Source organism: Haemaphysalis longicornis, unplaced genomic scaffold (assembly GCF_048455015.1).
Source record: "Haemaphysalis longicornis isolate Haplotype H1 unplaced genomic scaffold, Haemaphysalis longicornis Haplotype H1 scaffold_3, whole genome shotgun sequence".
NCBI classification, from domain to species: domain Eukaryota; kingdom Metazoa; phylum Arthropoda; class Arachnida; order Ixodida; family Ixodidae; genus Haemaphysalis; species Haemaphysalis longicornis.
The window spans coordinates 172,248,187-172,272,563 of NW_027526335.1; the positions used below are offsets into that span (position 1 = coordinate 172,248,187).

Genomic DNA, 24,377 nt, shown 5'->3' on the forward strand with positions numbered 1-24,377 from the left:
CTATCCAGGCTCTATGCTCCTGTGGCATATGGGGAAAAGTGGATTAAACCTTAGGGACTCTAAGCTGCTCGGGAGTTGACTGAATAGTTTAACTTCAGCTCTAGCTCAACGACGCAACATGGAGAACCCGCCGCGGTGGCTCAGTCACTAAGGCTTTGTGCTGCTGAGCACAAGGACGCGGGTTCGATTCCAGGCCGCGAGGGCCGCTTTTCTGGTAGAGGCGAAAAGCAAAAACCCTGTGTGTTCGAGATTTCGGCGGACGTTAAAGGTCCCCAGGTGGTCGAAATTAATTTAGAGCCCTCCACTACGGCGTGCCTCAGAAACTGTGCAGTTTTGACCCGCCGCGGTGGCTCAGTGGCTAAGGTGTTGCGCTGCTGAGCACGAGGTCGCGGGTTTGATTCTCGGCCGCGGCGGCCGCTTGTCTGATGGAAGCGAACAGCAAAAACGCCCGTGTGCACGAGATTTCGGCGCACGTTACAGATCCCCAGGTGGTCAAAATTAACCCGGAGCCCTCCACTACGGCGCGCCTCATTGCCTGCGTTGCGTCGGCGCGTTAAACCCTACAATCAATCAATCAATCAATCAATCAATCAATCAATCAATCAATCAATCAATCAATCAATCAATCAATCAATCAATCAATCAATCAATCAATCAATCAATCAATCAATCAATCAATCAATCAATCAGAAACTGTGCAGTTTTGGCGCGTTAAACCCCATATTCAATCAATTAACACAATATGGAGAGCAGTATTGCAGCATTAGCAGAAGCAAAGGGAAGCTGTAACAGACGTAAGAAAATCATTGCTGCCAAGATGTAGCTGTCCGATTGATTGGCGGGAAAGTTGGAACGCATGATGAGACACTGCCAGAGGAACCGAACTGTTTGTAGAATAAATAAAGATGATGTGTTATGTGTCTCCCGTACTACCGATCTATGCATCATTACCAGGGAAGCAAAGTTGCGTTACTGATACACAATACGGCGCATCATAAACGGTTGACAATGTGGCTGCATATAACAATTTTGTTAAATTTTGTTTCTTATGCCTCCCGTGAGACCCACGAAAGCACTCAAGTTTTTTTGGCGAAGGATGGTAGCCCATGTGAAGCGTGGGCTGCCGCTTTCTCTTAGTCCATCACGATCGATTTGTTGCGCTCATAAAATAGATGCACCAGTTTCGCATATTCGGCATTGGTTTGGCTACATGAATACTAGAACACGTAACAACACGGCCATCTGATCTACGCCTTGGGCTTGGCATGCCAATGTACAACTGGTGTATATCAAGAATTCTCAGAAACGATAGAGACTGATCCGCGTTGTCTTTAGACTACTGATCGTGCAGTCATTCACCTTACGGTGGTTTTTTCTATTTTCTCTGGTGTCGTTAGTAACGAAAATTTCTAAAGTCAGTGTTGCTTCCAGCACGTAGCGACCCGCGATGCCCTGAACCTGGGTATGCTGTTTGCAAAGCCTTGGCGGTGAATTTCCCGGGGGCAGAAGAAACAGCTCGTCCGGACGGAAGCAACCGACCGGTGGAAACGGGTGCGCCCCGAGCACGTCCGTCCGGCCAAGGTGGGTATAAAAGCTGTGCTATTTTTGCCCGCCACACAACAACGGAGCCTCGATTATTGCCAGCCCAGTGCACTTCGAACCAGCCAGGTGAGTCCTGTTTAGGAGTATACGGGAGTTGGATGAAGATTTGGCGTTATCTCTGCATTTAAACTTCAATGCTGGCTTTTAACTTTATCTCACGCCCTTCTGAAAATGATTTAGTAAAAAAATATGGTTGGTAAAAGGCTGTCAACAAACTGTCGTTGGGGCACCAAAATAGAGTGGGAATTGTATACGTAGTCCCAATACGGCTACAGAATAGGCGTAGTTTCTTCTGTTCTGTTCACATTGCTTTTTGGGGGTCGCTCTAGAAGCACAATTAAATTATATGCACTCAAAAAATTATGTACAGAACTGGCACTCTAAGCCCATCCTGTTAAGCATTGAGAAATAAAGTACAGCAATTTTTTTTCTGAAGTATGATGCATGAAGTACCTGAAACGCGAGAGCATGCCGAGCATACTGCTTAATATCCTCGAAATATCTTCCAGAGTTTTATTTTAGGCTGATAGAAAGAAATTCCTGCATGACGTCTCACCTAAAAGGGGGTGTTTGATTTCGAGGCCTCTTATTAAACGCCGATTATTCTCCTCAATGGCTTGAGAGCTGACGTAGCTTCGCTTTTTTGTGAAGGTGGCCCCAATTTACAAAAGCTCCTTTTCTTGATTATAGGGCGTTGGGCAGAACACAGCTATATTCTGCACGTTACAGCAATTTTCTCCACGTAATCGAAGGTCAAAGAATATTTTATCCTTAAAAACGAAGTCGCGAATTGCATATTGTAATTTGTAAATATATCGAGATATACATTTATTGAAGGCAAATGTAGGTCAGTCGGCACGACGGTTTTAGCGTACTTTCTACAAGTATTACCACATAGCACTTTTCATTTCCCTATTATCGAGGTGTTTTGAAACCCTACATATGCCGCAGTGAGCTAGCTTGGTATATGGCATCGGTGATAGGAAAAAAAATGCGAAACTGCCGATCAACACCTAGGTACTGTTTGTTTTTTCCAGCATCACATTTCTCTTCTCTTGATAATCGTTGTCAGCATAAAAATTCGTTTAAAAGAGAGAGGGAGTGAGAGAGAACGTTTTGTTCATGAAGCTGGCTGTGTCAGCCGAGCTAAGCTGCCTGGCTTGCTAGGCCAGATGAACGTGGTGACGACGATGATTATAATGATAATGAAGTTGGTATGCTTTTAACTATGTGCAATGTGTGATCATGACCTGTGCCTTTTAGGTACGTCAATAAGGCTTTCGTAGCACGACAGGCACATTTAGAAGTACCTGCATGAAGGTGTAATGCATATTAGTTTCCGTTTGCAAATTTTCATTTCATACTATTTATTTATTTCAAAGGCCTGTGCGAGATACAACTACGATAACACGCAGAAATGCACTTGTTTGAACTGTTTATTAGTGGTACCGACGTTTTCTTTACAAAGTTTTACATTGTTGTTTATGCGTGCGTACGACCTGTCTGATAATAATTTGTTGCACTGTTCGTAGAAGATGCGGAGCACTTGTTGCTTTTCAAACGTGCTGCCTGCCTATTGATCATTAGGTGTCAAGATTACAATACAGGTGTGTGGTGTCAATGTTTAATTGCGCAGGTGTATGGAATTTTCTGGAATAAATGATAATGCCTTGTCAACGACCGAAATCTTGAGGCGCACAAACCAGGACGACAATCTCACCGGCTGGTCATCAAGCATGAAGCAACACTTAAAATATCTGGAATTGTGGATGTCAGAAGCACGAGAGTTGATGTTTCGTTCCCGTTGCAATATAAAAATGGGGCTCCCTCGCAAAATCTGTCGTTGAAAAGCAAGACACTTCAAAAATCCGCGAGTTACTATACTCTAAACTAATCATGCGAAAACATGTCTTGAGTTTTTGTTGGGTTTGTGTACGCGTATTTTGGTGTCGTTTTTAATTGTAGTCTTTTGTTGCTTTTTACTTGACCATTCATTTGGGTTTTTTAAATTTACTTCTTTATTAATGATTTTTTACTTATTTACAAAATACTGCAGGCTCATTTAAAGGCCCCAGTTGGAGGGGCCTGAATATAGCACTAACATCACAGTGCATCAGCGCGAACAATGCATTTGATGGAGGTGAAAAGCGAAAACACTCGTGTGTTCCAGATTTCGGCGCGCTTTAGAGATCCCCAGGGGGTCAAAATTCATCAGGAGCCCTCTACTATGGCACGCGTGCTCCCCTGTGTAGCGTCGGCGCGTTAAACCTCACAATCAATCAATCCACGAACAATAAATAAAAATATGTAACTGCAAAACATAATTCATGGTTCAATACAGTCAAGTGATTCTACAGTGCTGGTTAACAACGGAGGTAGGCATTGTTTGTATTGTTTTTTTGCCCCCCCCCCCCCCCCCCGCTTTTGTAATACCCCAAAAGGGGCCCTTAGGAAATAAAATATTATGAAGAAGAAGAAGAAGATGATGTGAAAGAGATTGGATTGGACTGAACAAACTTTTCGGCAGTTGGGTCCGACGAGGGCCTAATATTTCCTTGCTTGAGCCAAGGGTGCGGGGTGTATCTGTAGATTCCACTGGTGCGCTCATGCGCTCTTCTTTCTTACTTTCGGTGCCTACAGCCCAGCCATGATTGCCGTGAGCAGCAAGTCCCTCCTGGCCACCTTGATGGTACTGGCCACCCTGTGTAGCCTGGCCGCCGCCCAATTCGGCTACGGCGGTTACGGCGGCGGATATGGGGGCGGTTTCAACCGCGGATACGGCGGAGGCTACGGCGGGTACGGAGGCGGCTTCAACCGTGGATTCGGCGGCGGCTATGGCGGCGGATACGGCCGTGGCTTCTATGGCTAAACAACACCCAGGTGGATCCAGTCGTGCGACCACTGCCAAGGAACTTGCACGAGTGACGGCATAACCCAGCTAGTCTTCCATGAAATAAAGGATTTTTGTCAAGCCATATATGACCGTCTCTCATGCTAGTTACTTGGAAACGTTCCGATCACAAAGCTGAGGGGCGGATATGAGGCTCATGGAATAAGTAAACAACCGCTACGTATTGTTTTAAATTTAGGACCCAAAAAATTATGCACAAACCAGACCATACCCTGCCTTCAAAACTGACGCCGGCTCTGCCAAATGTGCGGTAACTCTGAACATTTCCGTGGTGTTGTAGCGAATGTTTCGCAATACCTTGTAGTTTTTTGGAGCATATATCTAGCAGGAGGATGAAGGTAGTGCTAAGTCATTTTTTAAACAACGCATCAAATGATGACATGGCATTGAAGTGATTCGTTAGGGGTAAAAAAAACTTCCTCGGATACCTAAAGGGTCACTGAAGTGATTTTTAAACATTGCGGGATTAAGAGCGCAAATTGTAGTCCGGAGTCCATAAGCCATGTTTCGGCCACTCTGAGTGTGTTTACTCGGATTTGATTAGTAGAACAACCAATTCTAACATGCTGTCCTCCTCACTGCATCCTCGCCCATTTTCAGTGGTGTTTTCGTGTGACGTCAGGAGGAGATGACTTGGCTTGAATGCTTTACTGCACGGCTTGTCGACTTTCCGACAGAGTCAGTCGGCCTAGTCTGCCGGCCTGCGATTCCCGGCCGCGGCGGCCGCTTTTCTGATGGAGGCGAAAAGCAAAAACGCCCGTGTGTTCGAGATTTCGGCGCACGTTAAAGATCCCCAGGTGGTCAAAATTAATCCGGCGCCCTCCACTACGGCGCGCCTCATCGCCTGCGTTGCGTCGGCGCGTTAAACCCTACAATCAATCAATCAATCAGTCTGCCGGCCGCCGACGGGTCGTCGCACTTCACTCTCTCAGTTGAAACTAAGCCACGATGTGTGTTTCTTTAGTTTGTTAGTTTGTACACTGTATCAAGCTACAAGTCCAGGTCGCTCCACACAAGCGCACATCCGACGCTTCGCTGACTGGTACGCTAGTAGGAAACTCTCAGGCTACTTAAGGGCGGCAGGAGTCAGCGAAGTCAATATAGGCACTAAGGAAATACCATCAACTGACACTTGTACCGTACAGCGTAAAACTAGGGTGCAGGAAGCACTTTTTTTAGCTCGGTGCACAAGCAGAGCGGTCAGCAGCACGACTACGCATCTGCGAACGCTTTTCCACCGAGCAATTGCCAGACGTGCGATATTGTGGAAATTTGGGGGACGCTTACTCCACGAGCGTTATACAACAACTAGTCTCCCTAAGCTACTTGAAATGCTAAAACTAAATAAAAGTGTAAGCTGGTTATACATTATATACCTCATATTTCCAAGGCAGTCATCGGTGGATTGTGGTCGAGTGGTCTGGAGCTTTAGGCTTGTTGTTTTGCGAGTTGCAAGTTCGAATCTCCGAGGATACATTCTTTTATTAAGTTGATTTTTTTCGTTTTCGGCCGATGTTTCCTATACTGAGTTCACCATTTTTGGGCCGTAACGTTCACTGCTCCACGAACGAGTTCGCAAAACGCGCGCGGACTGACACTGACGCGCTAGCGAGTTCTCTTTGGCGTGTTGTTGCCATAAGCACCAACTGCTTGCGGGCAGTGGGCACAGGCCAGAATCAGCTGACCCTTAGACTGGGGCGGTATTCTCGTAACTGTCCCTTTTGAAAACGTCCCTTTTGAGTCCCTTTCATCGTGACGTACTTCCGGTTAAGCAGTGGGCGTTGGCAGTAGGTTTGTTGCGCTTGCGTTACGTCACTTCCGGTTGTTTGCTTTTAGCCAATCAGGGCTCGCCAAAAGGGACACTTTTGAAAGGGACGCAAAAGGGACAAAACTCGGGAATACCGCCCCTGGTGCGAACACGTTTTTTACAATACAAGCATGAGTGAGGCAAGTTCCGAATATGGGGGAAAAGCGCATGGCATTTGAGCGTCTGCGGTGACGCGGAGGGCGTTCATCTACTGCATGCGTAGGCCTCGGCTAGTGATTGCTGTGATTCCAAGCCGTACTAGGAGGCTTACCGTATAAATCGGAATATAGGTCGAGTTTTTTTCCAAAAAAATCCGCACAAAAGTCACCCCTCGTCTTATATAGCGGTCATTGGCAGAATGTAAATCGTTGTCTGGCAACAATGTTTAAGCGCAGTCCGTCGCCATCGCGTGCCATCGCCATTCGTGTCGGACTGTTCTCTCGCACTATCAGGCCTTTATTTGATTTCGTTTTTCTCTAGTTTTTCGTCTTTTACTCGTTTATTCTGCGGGCGTGCGTACATTTCTGTACGTCTGGGTTCCGAGATGAGTGGCGGCAGTCGACGCCAGTTCACCGCGGCGTTTAAGCTGACGGCGATTGACTCACCGAGCAGAATGGGAATATGGCGGCGCAACGCCAGTTAGGCGTTTCGGAGAAAAGTGTGCGGTACTGGCGGAGCCAGAAAGCTAAGCTGTGCGCGTGCGACCCCCGAAACCGATCGTTCCGTGGACGTCAAGCGGTGCACCCCGAGTTGGAGAACAAAGTGGCGGACTTCGTCCGGGAACTTCGCTCACGATCGCTCCGGAGGCCATGCGCGGACGGGCTCCGCGAACTGTACAATGAGTGGATAGCCGGCGACAACAAAAAGACCTATACGGGCCGGTTGCGACCGTGTCAACCTGGGTGTCCTTCTCTGGGCAGTCGCTGCCCGACGACATGGTTACACGAGCGTTCAGGAAGTGCTCCATCAGCAACGCGCCTGATGGCATGGAAGATGGCAGTACGAAGCAGTCATCCGTGGACGACTCTGAGAGCTCGGACGAGTGACTTCGGCAGGCATAGTGAGTGGCAGTGACGGACGGGCGTCGAAAATAAATATAGACATTGTGAGTGAGCTTCTGTGCAGAATTATTTTTTTTTGTCAACTTTTCCCACCTCAAGGTAAGGGGTCGACCTATATACCGGGTCGACCTATAATCCGGTTTATACGGTATTTTACGCATTTTACAACCGAGAACATGGCAGAAGCGCGGTATGACGATTATTGAGATATCGCAAATGACCATCCAACGATAACGTCGGATGTCAAGCATGTTGTTTTACAGAACCGAAACCGAAACTTGTTTGAATGCTAATCTTGGACATCCTCCAATCATGGTGCACCTCCTCCCGACGTCATAGCATTTAGTTGGCGCGGCCTCCACTGACCGCGCATGGTAGTGTTTCTTCTTTTGTGCTTTATAAAATAATTATCGACTTATCAACCGGATAAACGATGAAAAGTGTGTTAATTTGAGCCACTCACGCAGTGCAAGCATAAACGGGAGGTTGACAAATTCACTTCAGTGTCCCTTTAAGTATGTTTCGTGGTTTTGAATGCGTAGGCATTACAGCTCTTCTGGCGATACTTATCAAATACATTTTTGCCGGTGCATTGAGCTGAAGTTGTCTCGTTCGCTTTCCTGCAAAAACTCTCGTGTGCACGAGATTTGGGTGCACGTTAAAGATCCCCAGGTGGTCAAAATTAAGCCGGAGCCCCCCACTACGGCGCGCATTATCGCCTGCGTTGCGTCGGCACCTTAAACCCTACAATCAATCAATCGTTCTCCTTGCTTCCTTAAAGGAGTACTGACACCAATTTTCGGTGTAACAGTATTACACATTTCGCTTCCTTTACTCAACAGAATACTCTGACTGAAATATGAGCGCCCTGCGACGAGTGGAACATACTTCAATTCGATCTGAAGAACCGCACCGACGGAACAGCATGCAGAGCTATGCACAGGAAATGGACATCAGCGTGCCATTACTCCGTGAGAGGAAAAAGAAGTGACGCGGCGGTCTGCCTCCAACGCCAACCAACCAATCATCAAATACGCCGCTTCACGCGTGCGTCCCGGCGAGCGGCGATTGAACGCGGGCCCGCTCATGAAGTGATAAACATAGCCAGAGCTACAGGCACAACCGCTGCCCAGAAAAAAACACTCTGCCAAAAGTAAAGTTCCACACGTGGGAAAGGAACCTATAATAATGCCCAGAATCGCAATCGCAACAGAAGCTGGCTTCAGGTCTTTTAGTGAAATCGGCCATCAAATTTCCGCCGCAATGCAAGGCCTAGCGCCTTCAGGCAGCTCATCCGCTCAGCTCCGGCGGCGGCGTGGTCGAAACCCCGCCTCCTCCAGCCTTGCGGTGTTTCGACGCCCGCACAAAACGGCGAGGTCATCCCGTGATTCTGTCAAACGCGCCCTCCGTGCTGGAAGCGCGGGAAACCAAAACGGACGATGTTCAGGCCGTTCAATTTAATTAATTATCGCTCGCTCAAGTATTTAAAGTGCTGTTTCGACTTGGCCAGGCTGTTAAGCATTGATAAAATCAATAAAAAAGGAACATAAAATTCTGGTGTCAGTACTTCTTTAAGCGTGAACCGCAAGGTGCCTTTTTGCACGCTATTCGTGCGCGTCGGCGTTGAGCGTGCGATTTTTTGACGCCCGCGTCGACGACTCCGCGCGCGCGGCAGCTTCTGCCTCACCAGCCTCACTCAGAAATTGACGCGCGGCGCGCGCGGCAGTGGGAGGATCCTGACGACTTGCGCCAATGGGGAGGCGCGCGCCTCATGGCGGCAGTTTCGAAGCGCTCGATACAGCGACATGTTTAGGCTTACCACTCCGGCAGATATTGCATGGGCGCTTTCACTGGCGGCGCGGATGATGTTTTATAGTGCTCTTTTTGCCCACATTATAAGCTCCTTTATCGCACGAGCAACTTCGTGCGTGCCTTGAGCGGAATTTCTGAGAGCGCCTAGAAGCGGCCGCTCGACCTCCCGACACCACGTCGCGGCCGAAGCCGCCGCCTTGTTTCCGCCGCCGGCCGCGCCGCGCGCAGCGTGCGGGTGGTTCCGCGGCTGCGTGAACGCGCCGGTAGCGTGCGCGGCGCGTTTTCGCGGGCAGAAAACACTTCACGTGGTTCACGCTTTAGTCTTATGGCTCTCCTTGTGTTCGTAACCTGCTGCGCTTCAACTTGTTTACGTGTTTGCATTGTCGACTGCTGTGAGGCGACAAAGAAACTGGTGGTGCAGCGACGTAAAAGGCTCCTTCCCTCAATAATTACGTCAACATGAAACGCGCCGTCACTAAAAGCCACTACCTCGAAATCGGCGTTCTCGTTGGCTGTGCGGAGACGTGGTCTCCTCTTAAAGGGCTACTGAAGTGCTTTTAAAACCGGGCAAAACTCTGCTTTTTACAATTATTACAATGGTCAGTTTATGCCTGTAAAGTTTTTATCGTCATTTTTAGCTTGGGGAATGCGGTATTCGTTGTTAAAGTTTACCCTACGCCCCGCCCACTGCTCTCCGCCGCATCTCCGGAAGAGCGAGAAACTGAGAGGCCGCGACCGGAAGTGGCGTCATATTCGGAAGGCGGCCAGTGACGTGCGCCGCCGCTTCGCTGTGCCCCAGTTTTCTGGGTGAAGTTCCGAGTTAAGCAGGCGTGTAATCTGCACTTTAATAATCGCCATTGTCTAGAGTTGCTTCCGCGTCGATTTTTAACCGTAATGCTATTGTGTGATTCCCTAATGCGACTCCAATATTAGAGATTTCCTACCCGAGCGCCCGTGGCTACTACATTGCCTTCACGAATATAGTCGCGGGGCCGGCCGTGTCGTCGGGTGCTCTGTGCTGCATACGCGAAGCGACGGGCTCAAACAAATACGGAGGTACCCCAAGTTCCCGGTCCATTATTATAAGGGAATTAGAAAATTTCGGGGACCAAAGCGCTCTAGGCTTCCCGAACTTCTTGCTCGTTTTCCCGATCAACGTTGTTGGCTGTGACGACAGCTTAGCTGAATAGCTAGATTTTAAGAAGAAAACAAACAAGCTCAAAACATGTAGCGTTTTCTGCGCGCGGATGCGCGTCGCTCACTCGCCGTTCGTGCGCCGTACGGGCATGCACGAACGGCGTGCATGCCCGTACGGCGCACGAAACGGCTCACACCACACATGCCGCGGCAGCGACCGCTCTTCGGTGCCGTCCAGAATCAAGGCCGTTGCGAAAAGCAAGGTAAACGTCAAGAGAGCATGATAGTGTGGTGAAAAATTGTGTTAGGGATTGTTATCCAAGGTGATTTCGAAAGAGGTGATCGAATTTGTATCGCGATGCGGAGCGCCGACCGGTCGCGGAGGCTCGTCGACGGCCGCAAAGGAACCTGCCCGAGCACGAGATGCGGCGAGAGGCCGATGGATGGCGTTACCTGCGCGCAAGAATGACCACAACGCCGATTGCTACAATGACTATCAACGTAGGAATAAGGTTCCACATGCGAGAAAGGGGATGATAGTGTGGTGAAAAACTATGTTAAGGATAGTCGTTCGCAATTGTAGAGATAGCAGCGACCAACTATCTCCCATGGGGCTAAGCCTAAAGTTCCCAACATCAGCGGCGACTCCGTGCAACCTGAGCCGGCTGGACCTGTTGGGGAAGGCGTTCTAAAGCTCGTCGGGGACCAGCGTGCTGCGCTTGGGTTCCTCTACCTTTTGGGGACGACCAACGTTCGGCTTCCCTATTCTAAAACATGCGTATGTGCAGCAATGTCACGTTCCGCTGACTGGCCGAGCAGCGACCCGGCACCAGCACCTCTGCGCGACGCAGCGACCGGCGGCGGCCGCACTGCCTGTGCGCATCGCAGGCCGCTGCACAAAGCTTGTTGCCGCCTGTCGAACTGTAAAAACAAAGTTCCACATTCGAGGATGGTGATGATGGGGGGTTGAAAAATTGTGCCATGAATTTTCACTAGCGCTGGTAGTGAAAGCAGCGAACCAATATCTGCGCAACTTCCCTGCACCCGAGAAACAAGTCGGCCATGAGTTTTCGGGGGAGAACCTCTTTCTAAAGCTCGCCGCGAGCGAACATGTTGCGTTTATACTTCCATCAGGCTCTCCTATTCTAAGGAAAGATTGTGTAAGCCCTCCATTCACCAGAGGACCTTCTGGCCCGTATCTGAACGGGAACAGAATGAGATCGTCAGGATGAGCGGTCACCGCAGCGCCGGCCTTTCCGAATATGACGTCATCTGTCGCCACCCAATCGCGAAAGGCAGCCAGGGCTCTCACCGCGCCCGTGGGCAGGGGTCGTTTGTTTTGACAAAAAAAAGACGGTTTGGGTGTATTTACACATAAAATAAACATGTTTTTCGTATTCAGCGTCAAGAAAAACATAATGTAATGCCCCTGCCGGGTACCGCGGGGTCGCAGCGCAACGCAATAGAGAAAGTACCAGTGTGGCAGGCTTTAGGATTCGAACTGCCCGTGCCGTGCTGGCGCTCCAAGCCCGTGCCGCTCGTTTCTTTATTCTCGTCTTTCATAGCCGGCGCCAAGGCGCCGGCTAACAGCGCCAACCAGAGGGCGCTACACGGCCCCCCACCCAGACGAAATGTCGAACTTAACGCGACGGCGAGGCGGGCGGGCGTTGGTTTTGGGGGCGAGCAGTGGAGTGTTTAGGCCTGCGATGTCTGCGCGGAGTTCGTTGGGTGGCATCTCGAAGTAGGCTGGTTTGAGGCGGTCCAACGAGACGACTTCTTCGCGGCCATTCAAGAGGATGGTGGCGGACTTCTGGGTCTTGTTAAGGACACGGTACGGCCCATCGTAGGAGGGGTAAGAGGCGCCTTTACAGCGTCCCGCCTGAGGAAAACGTGTGTCGAAGACGCCAGGTCGGGATGCACAAAGATGCGGTGGTCAGAAGACCGAGGCGGGACCGGTCGCCGGTGCGGCATGCAGTCCTGCAGGCATTGTAGGTACTCAAGCGGCTGGGGCGAGGAGGCCGTAGGGACGAACAAATCGCCAGGAAGGCGCGCAGGGGTGCGCCGTAGACAAGTTCAGCAGTTGAGCAGCCGAGGTCGCGACGAAGGACAGCACGCAGGCCAAGAAGCACTACAGGAAGGTGATCAACCCAGTGCTCTCTATCCAGGCGCGCAGTGAGAGCACTTTTTAGCTGTTGATGGAGCCGCTCAACGATGCCGTTGGCACAGGGATGGTATGCCGTGGTGCGGCAGTGTTTAGTGCCAAGCAAGCGGCATAGGGAAGTGAACAGAGTACATTCAAACTGCCTGCCTCGATCCGTGGTGACAATGCCGGGGCAGCCGAAACGGCAAACCCATGTCGAAACGAAGGCTTTTGCGACCATTTCTGCCGTGATGTCCGGAATTGGTACGGCTTCGGCCCAACGGGTGAAGCGGTCAATCATTGTGAGAATGTACCGGCCGTCACGTGAGGGAGGAAATGGTCCGACCAAATCAAGATGCACGTGGTCAAAGCGACACCTAGGTGGCAAAAAAGGCTGCGTTGGGGTCTTCATGTGGCGGGTCACCTTGGCTGTCTGACAAGCGAGGCATGAATGGGCCCACTGAAAGACATCAGTGTTGATGCTCGGCCAGACGTACCGCTGTGTAATGAGGCGCTCCGTGGCTCGGATGCTGGGGTGGCAGATGCCGTGGAGCGAGTGAAACACAGCACGACGAAAGGCAGCCGGAACGAAGGGTCGAGGCGCCGCCGCTGACATGTCACACCACAGTGAGCCAGGCACGAACGGATGAGGCACAAGTTGTAGACTAAGGGAACCCGGGTGGTCCCGCAGTGCTTGCAGCTCAGGGTCTTCAATCTGCGCCTGAGCTAGGCGTTCCCAGTCCACAGTAGATGCAGCACTGCCGATGGAGGTAATGCGTGAAAGCGCGTCAGCAACCTCATTGTCGGTACCTTTGATGTGCCGAATGTCCATCGTAAATTCCGAAATATAGGCGAGCTGACGGAGTTCCCGTGCGACGTACTTGGAGGAGTTCGTACGGAAAACGTACGCCAGAGGCTTATGGTCCGTAAGAACGTGAAAGGACTGGTCCTCCAAGAAGTGCCGGAAGTGCTGGATGGTCGCGTAAATGGCGAGCAGCTCACGACCAAAAACGCTGTAGCGCGTCTCGGCACGTTGGAGCTTCTGAGAGAAGAAACCCAGCGGGTGCCACTTAGAGTCGATTCTCTGCTGGAGAACAGCGCCGATTGCAACGCTGGAAGCATCCACCATGATGCGAGTGGGGACGTCGGTTCTCGGGTGGATGAGAAGCACCGAATCGGCAACGGCTTGTTTAGCAGCGTTGAAAGCGGCTTGAGCTTCGGGAGACCAGGAAATCGCGGATGAGGAGCTCTTGGTTGTGCGAAGAAGCTCAGTCAGTGGATGCAGAAGCTCGGCGAAGTGGGGTATGAAGCTTCGCGAGAAATTCACCAGGCCCAGGAACTCACGAAGCTGGCGGAGGCTGGTAGGTTCGGGGAAGTCCTTCACGGCTTGAACGTGAGAGGGTAAAGGACGAATTCCCTGCGCCGAAATGTGATGGCCCAGGAACTCGAGCTCGGACGTCCCGAAGACGAATTTCTGGGCATTGACAACCAGGCCAAATTCTTGAAGGCGTTCAAAGAGTTCTCGGAGGTGACGCTCGTGATCTTGTGGAGTAGGACTCGCGACTAGGATGTCATCGATGTACGCGAATACAGCCGGAAGGCCGCGCGTCACCTCGGCAATGAACCTTTGAAATGTTTGGGGCTGAGTTGCGTAGCCCAAAGGGCATGCGCACATACTCAAACAAGCCGAAGGGTGTAGTGATGGCCGTCTTCGGGATATCGGCAGGCTCTACGGGGATTTGGTGATACGCTTTGACAAGGGCCACTTTGCTAAAGAGTGTGCACCCTTCCAAGTGGCTTGTGAAATCCTGGATGTGGGTAGGGGATAGCTGTCGTGGACAGTCTGAGCGTTGAGCGCTCGGTAATCGCCGCACGGACGCCAGTCTCCACTTTTCTTAGGAACCATATGCAGTGGAGACGCGTGGTTGCTGGACGATGGGCGGATAATACCGAGTTCCAGCATGTGCTCGAATTCACGTTTAGCAGTCGCCAGACACTCACCAAAGAGACGACGCGGCCGAGCTGCGACTGGTGGACCACGCGTGACGATGTGGTGGGTAACGCATGTCCTTGGGCGGCTGCTTTAAGTTGCGGGGTCTCGTAACCTCAGGCAAGTCTTCCAGGATTCTTGCGTACGGGAATGAGGGAAGCAGCGTGCGGATGCCAGTTGGAGCGACAGTAGACAGTACGCCCAGGATGGAAAGGCGCGTCTTGCTGTCAATCAGGCGATGGTGACGCATGCTGACGTCTAGGTCAAAGTGGGTGAGGAAATCGGAGCCGAGGATGGGCTGATTGACGTCGGCTACTACGAAGACCCACCGGAAGGCACGCCGCAAACCAAGGTCGAGGGTGAGGGACCACAGACCATACGTGGCGATAGAGGTAGAGTTCGCTGCACGAAGAGTAGGCCCAGGTGACTAAGAAGTACGCACATCCTTGGTGGCTAGCAATACACTGACCTCAGCACCCGTGTCTACAAGGAGGCGCAAACCAGAAATACGATCCGTCACCAGGAATAAGGAATGAAACACGCACTTCACTAGGCCCACAGATAAAACAGCCCGGCGCAGCCGGGCGGCAAAATCAAGACATAAATAAACAAACCCAATGCATGCTTCGCGGCATTAGCCCCCCCCCCCCTTTAAGAGTTCATTGACCCGATGATAAAACAAAACGACAGTCCAAACAAACAACAAAAAAAACAGCGTAAGTAGACGTTCTGCCATAACTCTAGGTGTATTGTATTCATTCCATTTTTAATTCCTTGTTCGTTAACCGGCACAGACGCACTTCGCGCCGGTTTTAAGAAAGGAAACTACAGATTTCTTGCCGGTGATAAGCGCGCAAGAGGTCTATAATGCTTGGGAATTTGTACGGCGCATGACGTCTAAGTGCATTTATCTGTTACCACTCTAGCGCTTGAGCAGACTCGTAGCGCATATCCCTCTTTCCTTTTCTACTCAGTACCTTCTCTGAACTCAATGAAGGATAAGCGCTCTTTTCTCCGTCTCTACATTGTAATTCTCAGACAACGCCTTCTTATTCCTGCGGTGATCTGCACTGGAGCTGCCTAAGTGTACCGCCGAGTGCAAATGCTTCAGATCGTCTTGAAACCCCAAAAGCGCAAACTCACAACGTTTAACCACATATTGATCCAGGGCGTGTGTTGCATCTGTTGTCACTCAGGCTACTCTAACAAGGCATAACTACCTTCAAGTGCCTGCCCATACAAAAATGCCTTATGGGCGTCTATAGAAAAATGTATGGTGAGCTATGGCCACCAATGGGTCCCTATGGTCACCCATAAAAGGGCATAAATTAGGCTATAGCCAGCTATTGAAGTTTTTATGCATCCTGCACTAAAGAATGTAAATCATACCATTCTCTTTAGACGACTATAGAACATCCTAGTATGTTTAGTCTATAGAGTCACAGCTATTCAGGCTACTGTAGCCAGCTAAAGAAAAATCTATGGCTTTAGTTTTATAGACCAGCCGCGACAAAGCTCTTTTGGCTGGCTATAGACCATTGTTTAGCTTTAATTCTACAGACTTGAAACCATTCAGCTGTCTTTTGCCAGCTATTGAAAAGAGTTCGCCCTAAAGCTAAAGAGAGAAAGCCATAAAAGCTCATTTGGCTGGCTATAGGCCGTTGTTTAGCTCTAACTCTACAGACTCAAAACCAGTGAGTTGTCTTTCGCCAGCTATTGAAAAGAATTCGTCCTAAAGCTAAAGAGAGAAAGCCATAAGAGCTTATTTGGCTGGATATAGGCCGTAGTCTAGCTCTATGTCTACATACTTGGAACCATTCAGCTGTCTTCTGCCAGCTATTGGAGAGAATCTGCCCTAAAGCTAAGGGGAGGCACCCATAAAAGCTTCTGCGGCTGGCTACAGCGCAACATATAACTGTAAACCTTTAGACATGTGACAATTAAGGAACATTTAGCCGGAATTAGGAAAGCGTTTGGCGCAGAATTTCCACGCCTGCATCCATCAAAGCTTCCTTAGCTAACTACATAGTGACAAGGCTCCAAGTCTCTAGCGGCTAATAAAAAGGTGTTAGCCTATAAAAGTATAATTCGAGCAACCACTAAATCCTATTCTGCTGGTTTCAATATGACTTATGACGCATAATTTGTACACTCATGATTTACCTAGCTACATCTACAACACAGACTGAATAACGATGATGAGGTTCATCAGCTGGTTATATGAAAGTTTTTGTTCAATAATGTTAGGTACTTATTATACCAACAATACGGGAAAAGTACAATTAAAGCAAGCTACAGACGGATTAACGCTCAAATTCAGGTTGCAACTTTGGATACTGTGTGTCCGAAAAGGTTGCAAATGAACGTCGGCCGCAAGACGTATAAGTTCGGAGAATTCTTTCTCTGCGGCCCTTCGCTGCCGCGGTCAAGTAAAAAAGCGGGCTTCTCTGAAAACGGCCCTCTCAGCGTCGAAGCAAATCGGAAAGAACTTTCGCGGCCCCTGGTACGTGAGGGCGCAGTCAGAAATATGGTGGCATCTGCGAACGACCGCATTCCTCCTCCGGCGGAGCCCACTTTGAAATTAGTCATTGAGAAAGGGGGAGAGCGACCCAAGCTGGACCCAAGCAGGAACAGAAAGGAAATTCTGGGAAGCGTTGAAAAGGTAGAGGGGACAACGACCGGCCGGGGAGGGGCGGCGTGAGTGCCGCGCGCGTCGACGCGGTAGCCCCGTCGGCCCCGTAGTGCGAAGGGAAGTTTTCGTTGAAAAGAGGGTCAGGCGTTCCGTGCTGTGTTAGTATTCGTGCGCGCAGCAATGATAGTGACAGACAATTTTCCCTGAGTACTGATCACAGATATAGTTTTTTCAGATGAAGAAAACAAAACGTTAAGCGATGTTGTATTCGCCAAATAAAATATTTACCAGAAAACAAGTTAGAAAAAGGTCGAAAGATGGGCACGTATCTCCGCACTATTTGCTAGCGCGATGGACCTGCTTATACCAGGATGTACTCAGTCAGCCACATCTCGTCTCCTTGCTCATGTGCGCGGGCATGGCACGTGTTGCGTAATGTTGGGAATTTACGACTCGACTGCAATGTGTTCGTGTTGATGGTGTGACTCCAAGCAAATGTGCCGCTTTTCTGTGGGAAATTTCGGCGTTTACGGTGACAGTGTCACAATTAATTCAACATCAACTCGTTAGTTATTCGAAAATGGATACCTGCGATACCGCGACAAGAATTTCATCGTACGCAAAACACCAGGGTGAGTGATCTTACGAACTAAAGAGGCTGTATTGTGCGAGAAATGCAGGACTTTTTTTGGTTTTCAAGAATACGTTTCCAAGCTACCCTGCGCCACATAGGCATTGTAATGTACACAGAAGTGAAGATTTCGCCGTGGTGATGAGACAAAGATAATTACTTTTTCGCGAACTGAGAAAACTTACAAGGAACTAATTGAACGGACTTGGAAAACGTTTTTTATTATTGCAGAATGTGCTACCTTCTTCATTGTTTAATTAACAGTGCATTTCCATTTTAACCACCATACTTGTAACTTTGTGCATTGAGTACTGAGTGAAATGAATGACTTCTGAGTGTTCTATTTTCTGTGGACTACCCAGCACCTGTAGGTATATGTGTCTCAATGGGCGTTCGTGGAAAATGTGCCGCGTAGTGTGGTTGTCGAGCGAATGACGTAAGCGTGAGCCAGAGTGTTGGAATGCGTGTGCTGTGTGTTTCGATCGGTGTATGTGAACAACAGTTTACTGGCGGCGAAGTAGCGTAGATAGTAGCCCTTTATGTAATGAATGGAATGAATAAACCCCTTGGTTTTGCTTTCCTTGTTTGCCCGTGTTTAAGCCTTTTGTGAATGAAAACTGGCGACGTGTTTGCAATCGCAACCTTGCACTCCCCCTATATCGCTGAAGTGTTCATGGAGCATATAGCCACACAACCTAAGTGCCACAGAAGTTCTAGAGATCCGCAAGGCTATATGCCGGCATGGCCGCGTGTTAATAATTTCTCAGAGGCTGCTGCTGTCGCTGTGTTTCAAGTAGTGGTGATTCCCTTCTGGCTGCAGCCCATGCAAAAATATCGTATGGTCGGCTATTGAAAATCCTTCTTATGGTTGTCTTTAGCTATTTGGCCCAATTATCTTTAGACGTTTCTACGGCTGTCTTTAGCCATTCCTATGGATATTCCTATGGGTGTCTTTAGCTTCTTCTATAGCCATAGCGATATCAAAAGAAGACCTAAAGAAAGCCATAGAACCGGCTATAGAAGAAGCTAAAGACACCCATAGAAATGTCGATACTATTAGCTAAAGACAACCATAGAACCGGCTATAGAAGACGTGAAAGACACCCATAGGAATAGCGATACGAATCGCTAAAGACAACCATAGAACCGGCTATAGAAGAAGCTAAAGACACCCATAGGAATGTCGATATGATTCGCTAAAGACACCCATAGAAACGTCTAAAGAATATTGGGCCAAATAGCTAAAGCCGACCATAAGAAGGATTTTCTATAGCCGACCATCGAATATTTTTGTATGGGTGGTCAGTGTCATAAAGGCCAGTACCACTCTGTGGCTGGCGACAGCCGAATCAAGGGGTCGTGATGCGATAACGTTTTGCTTCACTGTCGAAAAAATCCCAAGTGCAGACTGAACTCGCCACAACCACCAAACCACCACGCCGGAACGCACGCCGATCAACGAACGCCCGCGGAGCTCCCCTGCCGTGGTTTGAACCGTGGCGACACCGACCGGAGCGGGCGGAAACTATAATGGCAAACCGTTCGCATGGCGACGCAGTGAAACATCCCCCTCGCGAGGGGCACGATCAAATGCAGAGCATTTCTGGGGGCGCACGACGTTAAGTAGTTTGCGTTACGTTAATGTTGTTGCACTTGTTGCAACTGCTGATGAGAGAGCACTCGTCAGCAGTAATTTGAATGAGTCAAGGATATAAGGCGCGTTCGTAGCCTCCCATTCTGTGTCGGCTTTGTGGCGCAGTGGGTAGAACACCATGTACATTGCGTTCCGCCCGCAGGGTCGAGGGATCGAAACCAGGCGCCGGATAGTATTTTTTTTTATATTGTGTAGGGGGAGGGGTGCGGACTACGACTACGGACGACTACGGACGTCAACGCGGGTGACATCGTGAGTTACTGAAATGCTCTGCATTTAAAAGGCGGCCAGGTTGTAAGGCGAGGTCACATGCCGCCATCAGTGATCTCGCGTAGCGTTTCCCGACCAGCTGCATGGGGAAGTGCGGTGACAGGCGTGGTGCTGGAAAGTGCGATGGTACCAGCAGATAGACGAGCTTCGAGGGCTGTGCGAGCAAGAACCGCCCGGGAAAGACGAACGACGGCTAGGACGTGGGGAGGAGCCGCATCGGCGATCAGAGGACGTCCGAAGCGCTTCAATGGAAGCGGCGAGTTGATCGATCCGAGTGTCTAAGCGGGACACGGCCGATGACTCTGCCGTCGAAGCGAGGGGGGCGACTGAAGGAGAAGTCGCGTCGTGAACTCTATCAGCAAGCTCGGCGGCGCGGTCGAGGGTCAAGTCCCCTGCAGCAGCTAAAACGATGCGAGTGGACTGTGGCAAGCGCTGCAGAAAGAGCTCTTTTAAAAGTGCACCGTTCGAGTCCACGTTGCTCGCGCCTACGAGCTGTCGCATGGTGTTGAGCAGCTGGGAAGGGCGGTGATCTCCAAGCTCTTCGTGGGTGAGCAGGTGCCGGAGGCGCGCGCTCTCGGACGCCGTGGTTCGGTTCAGAATACTCTGTTTCAGCCGCTGGTACGGAGCATCGTTCAAAGGTGCACCGATGACGTCTGCCACTTCATTAGCCACCTCCGGCGGCAGGTTGCAAAGCAAGTGGCGAAACCAAGTAGTCTCCGAGGTGACGCGGTACAGATCGAAGACGGCTTCGACCTGGGCGAACCAAACGTGTGGGTTCTTGCTCACGAAGGTGCGCAGACGGAGCTGTATGACTGCGACGTCCGGCGGCCGCGAGGAAACGTCAGGCAAAAGAGGGCCTGAGGGCGCGAGGTTGCTGGGGTCGGTCATGTCTTAGTCCGGGTCACCACCGTCGGGTACCGCGGGGTCGCAGCGCAACGCAAGAGAGAAAGTACCAGCGTGGCAGCCTTTAGGAATCGAACTGCCCGTGCCGTGCTGGCGCACCAAGCCCGTGCCGCTCGTTTCTTTATTCTCGTCTTTCATAGCCGGCGCTAAGGCGCCGGCTAAGAGCGCCAACCAAAGGGCGCTACTCCCACAACAAAATGTTTTTGAAAAGCTCTTCACCAGCCCTTTAAGCAGGGATGCGCACCTGCTCCTCATTCGCCGCTCTGTCACGGGGCAAATGTGGACACACTAAGCGCACCTTAAGTCAGCCAGTACAGTGGAGGAGCGTGGCGTCCCGACAATAGAGAGTTTACCATAGCGGCTAGCGGAGGCTCACGCTACGGCGGCGGGTTAGCGGGGCCTGACGGCGCATGCGCGCGCGGGGAGTGCGAGGAGGTTGCGCCTCAGCGGAGGGAACGAGCGGGCATTGCGAAGACAGGCCGCGCGGAACTAATCCACCCCACCGTAACGAATTTGCTCTCCCCAGTCGGGCCCCGCTACCCGCCGCCTTAGCGTTAGCGGACTGTACCCGGTATGCTAAAACACTCTAATGTGCCGGTCTCGCACCCGGTGCCCCGTGTGCAATTCCCACCTTGGACAAAATATGCCAATCATTTTCAATTACGGAGCACATTAAGGGCCGCCGCGCTTGTCGTCGTAGGTCGTCCGGGGTCACGGTTCCAGCCCCCGTAGTCACGCGGCGTCACGCGCCCAAACGGAAGCTTCAAAACATCCCCTCTTCCCCTGGTCGGGATCTTACCTGGGCCCCTCGCGTTACAAAGCCGATGTCACTCGCATTTCGCCACGGAGGTACACGTTACTCGTATGCGAAGTGTTGGGGGTGACATTTGCGCGGCGCCGTTGCCGCGCAGTCTGCCGTTGCTACGCAGCAAAAACGTACACAAAAATATAAACAAACAGTTACGAGTTAAAGTATTAATTACACCAAATTAATGAGAGAAATCCAGTGTCTCTTTATAGGCCATTTCCTGCGCTACAGCGTCGTCGTCTCTTGAATACTTTAGGTACCAATGCCAGGCTGATATTGAAACTAGTCAAGAAAGTGCGCCATAGCCCCTTTGGTGGATCACTGCTCCGCACTTCAGTTTTCAGGTCAAGTAGAACCCCTTTATTTTTGAAATAAATTACTTGTCCCCAAGAAACATAATACTTACAGGAAAATAAAACGCAAAACGGACAGAGAAAGAACCACAAAGAAGCGTTTTCTTGTTCGCTTTTTTGTATGAATTTTGTGCTGGGAGCATTATGGTTTTTCAACTGGGCGGCACCCTCACACGTTTAGGTTACAGGAACCTTTGTGATGAATGTCATGTCAGACCGGGCATCTCCGATGTGTAATTTTTCTTTCCGCCATCGGCAATTTGTGGCATCTTCTGATGTAGACGGTGAGAAACGATGCCCGATTTTGTGTCCATGATTACAATTTTTGTACGTGCATTAACTGACTTTTTATAGTCAGATGCCCCAAAAAAACAACGATCAAGAAATCGAAGTCATTCACGCTATTCATTGGTTCAAGTTTGCCCACACTTCTAAGCGTTCACGCGTCCTCAGTGTAAAATATTTATTTATTTATTTTTTATTTATTTAGTACCCACAGCGCCTTGCGGCATTAAAGTGGGGGGGGGGGGTGTACAAAAAGGCCGTCACAAGAAGTACGTATCAGCAAGCAAGAAAGCAAGTTAAATGAGAACGCATATATACATTTCAAATAGCTGAAGACATGCCACGAAAAAATACTGCATTATTACAATAATTCAGAAAAAGGCACTCACAAGTACTTTACACAAGCGGGAATCGAAGGTTCAAAAAACGACAAAGCAATGGAAAGCGCATATAACATTTTCGATAGCCCTCAGACACACCACGTGAAATGACGGCATTGGTACGATAATTGAAAAAACAGTGCGTTCGGCGAGACTGCAAAAATGCAATTCATGTATTACAAGAAGCAATTACACAATAGTAAGCGCACTCGACAGGTGATTTGAGGAAACAGCAAAACCTGCACTGTAGCAAACACATGACAATGTTAGTTTAGGCCTTCGAATGACGTAACTGTGGACAGGAACGTGTTACTAGAATGGTGTACAAACACGGAAGAAGGTAATCTGTTCCACTGACGAATGGTTTTAGGAAAAAATTAGTGAAAGAACGCACTAGATTTACAATCTATCTCACGAACTTTATAAATATGGTCTATGCGGGCGGATATGTGATGAGGCGGGAAAATATACGATTCGCGCGGCATACCATTCTGTAAAAAATAAACTTCATACAATAATTTTAAGCTAAATACAGTTCTGCGATGCTCAAGTGATTCCCAATTCAGTAAGTTCAAGCGGGTATTTCTACTAAAACTTGTCTCTTTTGCCAATTTTTCTAACACATACCTGGTGGCGAGGCTTTGAAGTTTTTCTAATTTAGCTTTGTCAAGCAGGGTTGGCGGGTCCCATGCCGTGCAAGCATATTCGAGTATAGGCCGTATGTTTGTTTTGTACAATATTTCTCTGGCAGTTTGCGGAAAGGTGCTTGTGTTGCGGCGCAGAAAACCTAATGTCCTTGAAGCCTTACGGGTAATATAATCGATGTGTCTGTGCCAGCAGAGTGTTGATGTAAAGTAAACTCCTAAGTATTTAAATTCCCTTACACCCTTTAATGAGCAATCTCTTATTTTATAAGTTGGGTAGTGGACTTTTTCTTTTCTGGTAAGCCTAATAAAGACAGTTTTTTCCAGGTTTAAAGACATGCCCCATTTTTCGCACCAAGTATTAATCTTGTTCAGATCATTTTGAATTACGTGGGTATCACTTTTACAAGAAATTTTCCTGTACAGCACACAATCGTCAGCGAAGAGCCTCATGGATGATGTAATGTTATCACTGATATCATTTATATAAAGCAGAAACAACAAAGGCCCCAAGACCGATCCCTGGGGCACCCCTGACGACACAGCTGAGGTATGAGAGGCTGCACCATTGATGATTACATATTGTTGTCTACCGGTAAGGTACGCTGAAAGCCATGACAAAGTCTTAGGGGTGATACCATAGAAGGATAGTTTTTTTCAATAACAGTTTATGTGGTACTACATCAAATGCTTTTCTAAAATCTAAGAAAATGCAATCAACAGATTCACGACCATCAAGTGTTAGTGCGATATCATGTCTGAACTGTATGAGTTGAGTGACGCAAGATAAACCCTTCCGGAATCCATGCTGCGATGGGTTAAACAAAGCGTTTCGTCGGTTGCCCGGTGCTACTTCTGAGAAAGCACGGCATTAGCGCCGTGGCTGCTCGTTATAATGTCTGCTCGCCAGAACAAACACAACACTGCAGCACTGAACGCTATACGCATTGTTTGCTTCTACGAGCACCCGATTGCTCAAATGTTTCTTGTAGAGGCAGGCATCAAAATAAGGGCTGTATCTTCAACACGACGGCCGCAAAGACCTCAGGCTGCCAAAGCTCGTCTCCTCGCAAACATCTGCCCCTCTTCAGTCCACTTCCCCCGACCATGCACCACCTCAACCTTTTACCTTCTTTCGATAAAGGAGGAGTGCGGAAAAACCAAGTCCACGTCCGCATCAATATGGTGAAGTTACACGACGTTTTGCGTTAGAAGTGAAGGGTTTATATCCGGCTGTCTGAAAGCACGAGAGCTCAAATATGACTAATACGAAAGGGCTCACTTGTTCAATGTTTACTGGGTGCATGAGCTTTAGTGTTTACTCGGTGTGCAAGTTAAGAAATAGCCACTAGCGGTA

General features: G+C 49.5%; 1 protein-coding gene across 1 annotated transcript; it reads left to right on the plus strand.

Annotated features, from left to right (window-relative positions):
- The first annotated feature begins 1,607 nt into the window (after positions 1-1,607).
- Positions 1,608-4,579, plus strand: LOC144175792 (uncharacterized). The gene is made up of 2 exons (XM_077704801.1): positions 1,608-1,668; positions 4,243-4,579. Exon 2 carries the CDS (start codon positions 4,250-4,252, stop codon positions 4,469-4,471), a length of 222 nt encoding a protein of 73 aa, XP_077560927.1. The 5' UTR covers positions 1,608-1,668; positions 4,243-4,249; the 3' UTR covers positions 4,472-4,579.
- The last annotated feature ends 19,798 nt before the right edge of the window (positions 4,580-24,377 follow it).